At 36.1% G+C, this 12,861-nt stretch overlaps 1 protein-coding gene across 6 annotated transcripts in view; it reads right to left on the reverse strand.

Moving 5' to 3' along the window:
- Positions 1–12,861, reverse strand: part of Gria4 (glutamate ionotropic receptor AMPA type subunit 4) — a 386,847-nt gene that overhangs the window by 69,145 nt on the left and 304,841 nt on the right. For 5 of the 6 annotated variants that reach the window (XM_055615436.1, XM_055615437.1, XM_055615439.1 and 2 more), the window contains exons 10-11: positions 9,478–9,588; positions 1,389–1,595 (exon numbers count right to left, since the gene is read on the reverse strand). In XM_055615436.1, coding sequence (XP_055471411.1) covers positions 1,389–1,595; positions 9,478–9,588 — 318 coding nt within the window. Of the gene's footprint in view, positions 1–1,388; positions 1,596–6,947; positions 8,161–9,477; positions 9,589–12,861 lie in introns of those variants that run through there. The other variant, XM_055615441.1, reaches the window with a different exon arrangement.

Consider the following 12,861-nt stretch of genomic DNA (forward strand, 5'->3'; position numbering starts at 1 on the left):
GGGGAGTTTGTTGTTGTATTGGATTTTTTTTTTTTTTTGAGAAAGAACTTAAAGTTGGGTGGGTGAAGAAGAGGAGAGGCCCTGGAATGACTTGGGGGCTGGGAAGAATATGATAAAAATACATTTAATAAAAATTATTTTAAATAATAAAAAAAAGATACTAAAGAAAGAAAGAAAATGAGATGCAGAATTTTGAAACTGTTCCATTGAAGTTCTAGCTGGGAATGTGATTCCATCTGAGATCTTTGCCTGTATCCTGAGTCTGTCTGCTTTTCCTTGGAGAAGGATGCCTCTCTGTGTAGTTCCTCATTTCAAAGGAGTTTTCAGAGGATTAATTAGAAAGAGTGTGTACTTTGAAAGTAAAATCTGTGAACTAAAAATTAGCTTTTAGAAAATTTAATAATACAGTCCATGCATTTATTGCTTTTGCTGGTTCCTGGATATACAAACTCTTCTCTCCAGGTTTGGACTCTGAACTCTGAGCATGTCATAGCACCACCAGGGGCTGATAACTTACAGTTTGATTTTGACACTTCAGTGGCTGCCAGAAAAGGAAGACCTTGATCTTGCTCATTCAGGCAACATTTCCATGCTGTGTTGTGTTGCGTTTGCCCTTGGCTATCAATGTGTGCATTCCATAGTCCTTGTGCTCACTCAGGGGAAGGGCACAGCCTGCTTTGTGGGAGGCCTACTTTGGAAAACATTCTAGCTTTTGTGTTTTGTTATGTGTGCTAGAAGGGACAGGCAGACAGACAGATATGATACACACACTCAGAGAGAGAGAGAGAGAGAGAGAGAGAGAGAGAGAGAGAGAGAAGTATCCAAAGGGTACATTTACTGTGGCTTGGAGAATTTTCAGAAACACAATACTGATGAATATTTCAGATACTGGGAGACTATGACAATCAGAAATTAGTTAAAAGACGCTTATGAGAACCCATGACAACAAGGATGCACACAATTAGATAAAGCAGTGGCTGACTTTATACTGTTGGAGGAAATCTGCCCATCAACAGATTGCTTACAGATCTTTGCACCTGGAAGTAGTCTACAATTTTAGGGCATATTCACCAAAGATTCTAAAGCCAATGTTGTTTCGTTTTCATTCCTGGCTCTGTGTTATGAGAAGAACACACTGTTTCTGAATTTTATCTCTCTCTCTCTCTCTCTCTCTCTTTGTTTTTTTATTTTAAGTTACCAGAATCAGTTCTGTTATTTGAAATTTTCATTTCCAATGAAAGAGGAAAACATTGGAATATCGTGAATACATTTGGAAACATTGGTACAAATTAGAAAACAGTCACGGATGTTTAAAAATTTATACATGCCCAAGGGAAAAGAAGTTTCATGCTTATCTGAGTAAACTCCTCATAAATCAGTTTACTTACCCCATACACAAGCTCGCCTACCATCCCATTCCAGATTTTAGTGTCTGCATCCCTGGCTCCATATTTTCCATCAGGGACAATGGCAATTTTATACTTTATACCGATGTGTTTCGCAATTTCAGATGCCAAGTCTACACAGTAGCCTTCGTACTTGTCATTTCCTTCAAACATTTCATGATTTTTCTTGTACATAACATAGGGAGACTCCTACAATGAGAGAAGCAGAACTGTAAAGGAGAAATTACGAAACATTTAAAAAGATTTTCTGTAACTTCATAGCTTTCGAATTTTTGAGAAAAGAATATATTTCTTTCTGCTATGCATATGATTTTTATGTGGCTAGAAATTATTAATAAGATAGGTGAACATGTAAATAAACTTAGAAATGGATTAGACATTATATAGTAAAAGTATAATTGAAAATTTTTAGTTATTGTTATGTACCTAGTACTGTGACTTTAAAAGAAAAAAAATAAATCCATTAGTAATTTTCTAGAGAAGTGTATTTAATTATTTTTTAGTCTTGAAACTGATATTTTCAAAATAGTTCACGAGATTTAAAATTATTTAGTGACCGCCATGGTGAACTAAAAACTTACTCAAGGTCACATGATTTCACATTCTGAAAATGTTTCCATTTTCAAGTGTGTTACGTAAGGTGCTTTTCTTTCATTGGAAGCATTTGTGTATAGTTCTTTAAATAAAAATATAATAGCTTAAAGACATCTATCACTAATTACTTGTTTTAATTTTCCTGTGCTCCTGCTGTCCCATATTTTGACTTTAAATTAGAAATGGGCTCCACACATTGTAAATTTATTGTAAGCTAGGTCTGTAGTGGAAGCTGTTTCCCTCGACATGTAAGGAACACGCATTTTGATCTTCCCACTTAGTTTTCTACACAAATGAGTCAGAGAATGCAAGGAAGTAGTACTGAGAGCATCCTTATCGTATAGAGTAGCTTCCTGGTGTTTAATGACTACTAAACTTTTTTCATTGAGCACACACACACACATGCACACACACACACACACACACACACACACACGCGCACACACACACAGGCACACAGACATGCAAACGCACACATAGAGACTCTCACACCTACATTTTAACAGAATGTTTGGGTTGTAACTTAAACGATGGTTTAGTTAGCCCTGCAGTGACTGATTGACTAGCACCCTTTCATAAACGGCAAGATGGGTTTGATAGGTTTGTCATACTCGGTGTCGAGGGAATGCCCGCCTGGCCGATTCCCAGGGTTTCATTTTTCGGAGAAGTGGTAACCATATTAGCCACAGCATGGATGAGGATGATTTAATGTACTTACATCTTACAAACATGATACGCTAACCTTAATTTAGCACTGTTCCAAGACTCTTTTTTCAGAAAATATGTCAGTTAAAGAATTCGAACTTGCATGTGGAACCCTCGAGTAGAAAGCAGCTCGATCTACAGCTTGTCCCACGGGCCCATGGCAGTTCTGACTTAGTTCTAACCATTTGTAAACATAGAACTCAATTTAAAAAACTAAGAAAATGTGTAAATTGCTTTAAGATTATATTTTATCATGGAGATGCTTCATGTGATTTTTTTTTATAGTGAGAAATGATACAAGACAGGTCATTCTACTATTTTCTTAAATTTTACTTTTAGTTGTCATGGCCAAATGACCCAGATTCCCCACATCTTGGCATTAGATAGCTATCCAACACTACACTGGGCAAACAAGTACAATTTGCTATTTATAAGATTAAAATAACTAATTGTCCCCTTTTTCATGAAGATTATCTATTATCCTTCAGAAAGAGTTCTGTACCAAAGCTTAACATGCTTTTCAAACTATGAATGTGATCATGAAGATTCATGAGCAGCTGCAAAGGAATGACTTTCTAAACTCTAAAATATTAGTAGCTATTATGAACAAATTCTTTTTGTCTTTTTAGAGTGGTCTAGTTAACCTATGGAAGATTATAGAAAACAGCAAAAGTCACACATGTAAAACAGTATAAAAATTTTAATTGATGTATCTGTGCAGTTAGAATATTCAAGTACAGCAAACTATGTTAGTGCTTTCATTTGGTACTAAGGTTGAAGGTCAGGTATAAGGTGACTTGAGTGCTTGAATTAAGAATATGACTGTATTAATTTTGTATTAGTTTCTTTGGCTTGCCTGTATCTACTCAATTCTTCTAATATGGGAAATAGTTTGCTTAATGAAAAACTCTAAATTCATTATTTAATCAAGCATTTATTAAGCACCTTCTTTGTGGGAGACAATTTACTGGAAGATAGGGATAGAAAAAGAAACACTATTTGTCTGTTGTCTCCTTGCGATCAAGTTGATCATGAGATCTTTGTGATGAGAGGAAAGAAATGCGAGTAGGGAAGCAACAATAGGTTTATTGTAAAAAGTAATTTCTCTTTCTGACTTTGTGCTTCTTTTGTGCCAGGTGCAATGCTGAGTTTCTGAGCTCTATACTTTTGTTTACATTTTGTGTTGCATCTTGAAGTAAGCATGTCTCATATTACAAACGGGAAAAGTGAGAGTTCTGGAGGTGAACGAACCATTCACTTGGCTAACAAGTGACAAAAGTGAGAGTCAGCCTTTTATTGTTGGAGTATCTGGAAACTCTTGCAGTTGTTTTATACGTTAATAGACTTAAAACTACCCAGGGTTCCATATGATTTACCAAGAGAAGGAACAAAACATATATATATATTTGTACACCAGCAGCCAAAGAAATTTTTATGATACTTTCAATAAAGTAAGAAAGGTGTCCATGGTATCTGACACACAGTAGGCTCACAGTAACTGCAATGATATCCCGATCACCACCTTCTGACTAGGAACGTTATGATTAAGTAGTAATGTTAGAAGATTCGAAGATTCAGATCTTCATAATGAAGGTAAATATTGGTTCCTAGTAAATAAGTTATCTGTTTGAAGCAGGGTTTTATGCATGCGAGAGTGAAATGTTTATTTAGCATCCTCTTTCTTTCTTTCTTTTTTTTTTTTTAGTTTTCCTTCTGGACAGATGGTCCTCTCAAATCTTTGTTTTCCTGCCAAACATGCCAACTAAGGTTGGAAAAATGTTCAGCTTATTGAAGATTCTGTTTAACCATTATCCAGATGACATTCAGGCTCAGTGATGCGTATAGCAAGAGAAGAGCAACATGACAACATGCTAGGGGTCAGGAAGAGCAAAGATAGAGGAAGGCGGGTTATTTTCTTTATAAATCCCTCGCAGATTCCTGAGTGTGTTTCCTTTCTCTCTTCTTTCATGTCAAATCCATGTGATCTACAAGTTCTCATCCTCCTTTGCTTCATCTCCCATATAACAAATTATCTGCAAGTAACACTTAAAATTTTGCACACTGGAGAGGTTTTATATAAAGTTTTTTGGGTTACTATGGGTGAAGAAAATACCAAATCCCCCAGTGCAATAAAAAAAAATAAGCCCATAAGGTTACTGGGATGGAGGGATTTGTGGAACGGCGTTGTGAAGTAACCATGCAGAGTCCTCACATTCATCCGAGAATAACAATGGGAACTTCGGAGGAGAGACACGCAACTCCTTACTTATTTATCGTCAACTACCGTGCTCTGTGGGATGGTAATGCCAAGGAAGTGATTTTGCTTGCCTTCCTTCCTAGCAGCAATGAGTTTATTAAGACAATTCCTGTGCTAGATGGTGTTTTACACCTTCCCGGTTACTCCAGGAAGGAAACTCATCTGAGTCTGAAGCCATACAGCCAGTCCTGAAGAGACCTGATAAGCCACGGTCAGATGGAAGGGGAGGAGGACCTCCGCTAGCAGTGGACTTGGAAAGGGGCAGGGAGGAGAGGAGGGAGGGAAGGTGGGATTGGGAGGGAATGAGGGAGGGCGCTACAGCTGGGATACAAAATAAATGACCGGTGATTAATATAAAAAAATAAAAATCAATAAAAAAAAACAAAACAAAAAAGAAATATCAGAAAACACAAAAATGTGGCCATAAATGAATTAAAATGATTTTGAACCTTAATTCAATTAAATTAATATAATCAATAAAATACATTTTTCTCATTGAAGCGTTGTTTTTGTATTATTTGCCAGTTTGTAAATATCACTATTACAACCATTATAAATAATACTGAAAATGGAAAACCAAATAAAATTGGAATCTCATCCCAGGTTTCCTGTGTGGAACATTTGCTTCTTTTCAAGAAAGCTCAATGGAGATTGATAACTTAGTCCCATGAACAAAATTACAGAAATTGGAAATGAAGCTCTTATTATTCAACTTAGGAATAAATGAGTTGTCTGGATGGTGGTGCACACCTTTAATCTCAGCACTCAGGAAGCAGAAGCAGACAGATTTCTGTGAATTAGAGGCCAGCCTCGTGTATAAAGGAAGTTTCAGGACAGCCTGGGTTACACAGAGAAACCCTGTCTCAATAAACCAAAAATCAAAAATCAAAACTGGAAAAAAAAAAAAAAGAAAACGAAAAGAAAGAAATGAGAAAATGTAAAAGTCACAGTTTCAAGCTAAAAAGTTTTTTTAAACAAACTTTGTTGCTACAAGCCTTTTGGAAAAAGGAGGAATTAATATTTGGTGTGACAAAAATGAATACTTGTCTATTTTTGATGAATGTTTTATATCTACAAACACATGTCTTGTGGATGTATGCTTCTTAAGCATGTGTGTCTATACATTATATCTAAAATGTTTATATAATTATGATAATTAGAAAATATGTTAAAGTTGTAAAAAACATAAACTAAAAAATGATGGTGTAATTATATAAAATTAGTTAATGTTTGAAACACAATTCCGATGCTGTATAAACTCAGCTTTATGGAAATCTTTCTTAAAGATTATGTATTCATAAGATGGTAGAAAATATCGTTTCGCTAAGCAATATACAATAAGCAGTACTAACTCAGAACAAGACACTAAAGAGTAAAGCACCTTTTCCCTAGAATGGCTTTATTTTCTAGAGAGTTCTGTATCCAAACAAGGTACTGAGATTATGGGGAAGTGCTATCTTCATCTTCCCCAGTCTGCAGGAAGCTGTCATTAGCATAGCAGTTGAACTTTTTCTGTTTGTGTGGTCAGAACTGGCTCCCTGAGGTTGTTCGAAGTTGTCTTCAGAAAGTGGAATCTCTGTGTCCACAGTCTCACAAGTATTACGGATTTTACTTAATTTTTTTAGTCGGTAAAAATTAAAGGTAAAAATCTGTGTAATTGCCACTTGTTTCCTATTTAGATTAGCTTTGTCAACATTTGGTAGAATTGTATTCAAGTAGAATAAATTTGTCTTGAAAATGAAGATCCAGTGTACATGCACAACACTTGCAAGGAAAAATAAATATCAACAGCATAAACATAATACCATATTTCATTTTAGACTGAGAGCTGTTGTAACCGTGAATTATGTTTCTCATGTGTTTTCCTATGATACAGATTCCCTTGAGTGCAGGAGTCATTTCTGTCACATCCCCAGGGTCTGTCCCTGTGCCTGTCACATAGCAGACACTCAGTAAGTATTTATGAATGAATAACTGAATTTCTCAATCAATTTTATTTCACAATAACGTATATTACAACAGCATATCAACATATAAACACAGCATACAAAGGGAATACAAAGCAGATTCAACAACACTGTACCCATTTCGATGAGAAGACCGTGATCTCCAGTGTTTATTCATAGCTTGCTCAGTATCTAGATCTCTGCATTAGACTCATTTCAACATCTAGCCAGCTCCATCTGTATTGAATGTCTTTTCAGATGAATACGGGGGAATTATTACATGCAGTTATCAGTATCTTATCAGTTAATGGTAATCATACTTCTTTCAAAGTAATTGAGGTGATGGGACTGTCCTACTTCTTAAGCTAATGTTTAAAACATAATCAAGTTCAATGAACACTTTATGGGAGGGAGCTCTAGGGTTTTCTGTTTTGTTTTGGCATTATGAAACAGTTATGCAGTTGAAATTATCAAGAAAATTATTTAAATGAAGATGATTCTTATATGAAAGACAGATACTACTTGTATACATTATTTTGATAACAAAAATATTGTTATCACTGTCAAGCAAACAGAATTTTACATACATATAAAATGTATGAAACAACTCGTTTTCAGTCACTTATAACTTATTTTTTGATATCATGCTTCCTGAAGACTAGCCATGCTTATAAAATCAATTTAGCAATTTGACACTAAGAATTATAAATTCCACCTTTCATGACAGACCAAAGGAAGAAGACTCCACATTATACCCTTAATGTACATCATACGTTCATTTCACAGGACAGGCAACATTTCAAAAGATTTTAAAGCCAACAATTGTGTATATATTTAAAAAAACAAGTACAGACATTCAGAGTTTTACTTTGAAGAAGTCTATCCTTAGAGAGCTGATCATTACAATAATTTTTAAGACATGGGAATGGACATATCAAAACCACCAGTATATTGTTTTTCAACATCTATAATTTTCTTGAAAAAGAGAAAGACTGGAGATTAATTCTTCTTTTGTTTCAATAATTCACAAAAGACACACACACACACACACACACACACACACACACACACACTTAAAAAAATGCTTTCTGGTAGTTCAGAGTTGGTTACCCAAGAAAAATCCCACATGAAAAATAAGCTTAAATTTACTACTCAGGAGAACAAGATTCGAGCCTTAGTTAGGAATGGTCGAACAGCGTGGAACTCTTGTCTTTCTTGATCAATTTCTTAAAATAGGATTCTTCATCAGAGGCTGAAAAGAGGAGGACTGTACTGAAGTATGAGTTTCCATTACTGTGTCTTTTTTTAAGGAAAAGAAATATATATGCATACATATATCCTGCTTTTCAAGTCCCATGCAAATATTATACAATTAAGTCAGAAAGTTTACACAAACATTGCTGTTGATTTGTTTGCATTCTAAAGTAATCAAATCCCAATCAAGGGCTTGTCAGATTACATTAAATTGCTAACTGGTTATCTAACATAGGCATAACTGATTACAATAGACAAAGACTTTCTTTTGGAATTTTTATACTTTGATTCCAAGGTCAATTTTAGAAATATCTTAACATTACTAAAACTCCCAAACTATAAATTAAAATCATGTAAGTTAAAAGTTAATTTACATAAAGACCTTCATTTTATTTAAAGCAAGAGTTTCTGTGACTAATTCTTAATATATTTTGCCTACAGAAAGAGTTAAATCAGAATCTGTGATCTTAAATGAGGTATAAAGGTCACCGATTGTTGATCTCCTTTGAGTACCACCAACTGTAAAGGGCATGCTTATTTTTAGAAGACAAAAGTGTATACAGTATATTCTATTATTTATTTAAAAAGTAATTCCATGAAAATTTCCTTGAAATAGGAAGCTTAAAATTTAGAGCATTTTTAATTTTATGACATGATCAAAAGAAATGATCAACATTTTTTCTTAGTTCCTAGAAGTTCATCAGTTCATGCTGGTCAATGAGAAAAATAATCGGTGGGTGGAAATGTCTTTTTACATTGAAAATTATCAAACAAAATCAGTTTATGAAGTATTCAGCTATAAAAAAAGTACCATTAAAACCTCAGCATTCACATTCTTGTGATTAGAAATAGACAAAAACAGATCACTCTCTCATGATGACCTGAAACAAGCATTTAAACGCCACTGATAATTATTTCATTGATGTTTTTGAAAACACTGAGACTATGGTATTTTCACCTGATGGTTTTAGGATTCATTTGGAGCTTGGCTTCCTCACATTCCTTGTTCATTGTTGGGGTCTTTGAATTTCAAACTTTTCCGGCTTCAGTTTCACAGTCTTAACTTTTAATATCTGAGTCAATTTTTCCCCCAACAAAAACATTGCAGCAAAAAGTAACACAAGTAAGGGCAATGAAAAAAGCTGAGTGTGTCCACGCTTAGGACAGATCTCTGCAAAACCTTAGCAGACTCAAGTGGAAGAGCACTCAAGTCACAGCTAAGATTCAGCTTGAACCATTTCTTTACATCACAGCAAGAGAGTTAAATTTGCCTGTGGGCAAGACGAAACACTATAAAGCATACACCAAAACTCACCATAATTGTGGTTACAACCACTGTTCTGTTCTCAATAGCTGCTGTGTCATTGCCGAGCGTGGGTACATCTTGAATCAAGACTAATTTATCCATATCATTCCAGTAGCCAACCTGCCGGATAGAGAAGCTAATTGAAAACACACCTTAGAAGCTTTCCCTGGAGTCTTCCTCGAACGAGGACTGCCACAAGCAAGGGTCCATCCAGAACAAACTCAAACTGCAGATACATTAAAAACTGTACTTTAAAAATTAATAGTTGCATTTCTATGTTAGGAGAATTAAATACAGAAACACTGCCTCTACATTACCCTTGACATTCCCTCTATCTACAGACTCCTCCGGTGTCCTCCAAAAAATATGATCTTTTTTAAAATTGTTGTAGCATGTATATGTACACATATATACAACCTACTGAATCCTTTCGCTCTGTTCGTATGTGCATGTGCCCAAGGATGACAACTGGGACTGGAAAACCTATGTGGGAGCTCATCCCTGGAGGCAACTGATTCTCTCTTTCTCAGGAAGTATTGACCACCTGCATCTCTGCATCTAAGGGAGGGCTATGTGGAACCTCCCCACCCATGTTGGTATGACACCTGGTGCTGTCATTATGCTGGTCTTATTCAGGCAACCGTATTGCCAAGAGTTCATTGGTTCAGCTTTCCTGTTAAACAGAGAAGACACGATCTCACAGCAGGGACCCTGGTCCTCTGGCACTTAAAGTTTTTGTGCTCCCTCTTTCCCAAGATCCTCAGAGCCTTAGAGGTAATGGTTGCAGTGTAGATATTTAAGTTAAATAAAACTGATGTGATGTTGAGCCAGGTTTTTTGGTGTTAAAGATACCACCCTATTATACGTTTGGGAGATTCGGTCATGAAGTGGTTAAGGGAAGCAGTGATCTGAATGAAAGAGACACAGATGGAGCCTCAAGCATATTGATCTTCTTGTCTAGTAAGATGGGCCAGCGCTGTTTAAAATCAATTTATGCAATTTTATGAAGATACCTACAGAACACACACTAAAGTGAGCAGCCATATTTCAAATGAAATAAATTTATATTTGTAAACAGCAATCTAGAAATATGTTTTGGTTTGATGTTCTATAACTACTACATGACAATTCATTTTCTGAAATATTAACTGCAGAAGAATATCAATGTGTGGTATTTTCATTTTCAAGACAAGTATTTCCATTTGTGCTTTGACTTTAAATGTCATATTATTTGGAGCTACAGAAATGGCTCAGTGCCAAGACTGCTGACTAAACAGGTGTGAAGACCACAATTCAGATTCCTAGCACCCATTGCATGGCTGTCCCTGTGACTTTAACTGTTCTGCTGGGGAAGAGGTGAAGACAGGAGGACCTTTGGGGCTTGTTAGCTATTAATCTAGGTCCAGGTTTAGAGGAGGACCCAAGGTAGGGAGTGATAGGACAGAACGCATGAGCTTTTCCTCACCTGCGCTCACACGTGTGCACACGTCACATGCGTTCACACACCAGCAGGTCGTACTATTTTCACATTGTAAGCCAGACTCTTCTCCATAGAATAAAACGTGAAGTTAATATCTTAAGATGTACTATGACAGTGGAGCATTACTGAAAATTGAGGCTGTCTCAATTGGTTTCTACTATTGGAGGATAATGATGGTTACATACAAAACATTGCTCTTGGGCAGGTCTCTCTGTGATGTGAGTTTTTCTATGCCTGTTACAGTCAGTATGCACAGTGCTATTGAGATTGCTGCTGTTCTTGTCCATATTTTTTTTTTTTGATATGGAGATCCTTTGTGGAGGCTGAACAAATTGTCCAAGACTACCATCCAGTAGGGTGAGAATTTAGAACTAAAGCTTTTATGATACCGACTCCTTACCTTTTTGTTTGTATGTTGGTATGTTGAAAGGCTTCCTAAAGTGGGTGCTCACTTAACGTTTGCCAGGATCAGTTTCTGATGATGTACAAAATGCTCAGATTCCCAAAGAAAATGTGTGTATTGCTCATGGGTCTGCTGCATTCAATGTTTAATCTACTGTGGTCAAGAGGGCTCTCTTGCTCTGTCTAGAGTCTTAACTGCCGTATTAGTATTTCAGAGCATATTCAAACAGCATTGATATTGTCAAAGAGAGATAATTATTTACAAGTGTTGAAGCTATAACTCAAAAAGACAAGGTAAAGCAAAACAATTTTAATTTGAAATTATGGTACATATGAATTCTAGCTACTTTCTATTGTCCATGCATATCCACTTCTAGAGGACATATAGTAATTCTGTGAAAAATTTACTTAAAATTATATTTGAGCCCACCTGTTTTTCAATCCATATATGTATGTTTGCCTTGCCTGATCTCATCTACGAAAACTACTAGGATAGTATTACTATCCTAAAGATTGAAAATGGCTTTATATAAATAGACAAAAAAATCTGAACACATTTAAATCACTAAACTTGCAATATTTGTCAGAAAATCTGTCTCTTTGGAATCTGGAAGGCTGTGTTTCCTCCAATATAACAACTTTAAGCAGATTCAGTACCAGATATTATCTAATGTATAAGTGAGGCCCCTGTGTGCAGTGGACGTGGGCTGCAGGGTAAGACTGGGGTTGGCTGTTTCGGCACCTAGGAGCCTATTTCTGCTCAAGTTGGTGGCTTGGAGAGCTACTTCAAGCAGCTTTTTCCTGCAAAGTCCAACTTTATTCTCATACCAGATCTGAATGGGATAGAAATCTCATGCCTTTGGGGCTGCTGCTAAAAAAATTAGCTGAGACAATGGGCTCTGGAAATTTTCTTTTTCTCTCCAGTACCATCTCTTTCAGCTGATTTTCCATGAGCAGGCTGCTTAATGTCTCTTGGTCCTAGTTCTCTCTAAGTTGAGAAGAATGTCCATTATTTTTATGTTGTCATGTGAATTAAATTTGGAAACAAATGTTAGTTTTCCATGACAGTAGTCAGCATATAACCTAATCTCAGTCAATGAAATTTTACCGTTATGATTTTCTAAACCCACGCAATAGTAGGCCTGGAACACATGCCCTGAATCCTTGGCTGATGAGCCCATGATAAGAAGATTCCAGTTGTCTAGGAAGGATATGGTTCAGAAAACTGTACTTTGGCTTAATGAGATGCTCCATCTGGGTTCCTGTTTATTGAAACCAGATACGTTGATCGGTTTCCTCTCTAATCTATGTTCAAAGCTTGCTCCCTCACTGGCAAGCATTCAGTTTGCAAGAAGAATTGTTCACTTCTCAGACGCACTGCCTGTTCTCACCGGCACAGTGTTTCCCACGCTAGCTAGCTTATTTTTCAGTTTAATATTCCTGACACAATGCCTCGCTGATCATTGCCACCGGGAATACAAAGATTTATGAGCCTGCATCACTGCACACTT

This window comes from Psammomys obesus, unplaced genomic scaffold (assembly GCF_907164565.1).
Source record: "Psammomys obesus unplaced genomic scaffold, mPsaObe1.curated_primary_1811, whole genome shotgun sequence".
Lineage (NCBI taxonomy): Eukaryota > Metazoa > Chordata > Mammalia > Rodentia > Muridae > Psammomys > Psammomys obesus.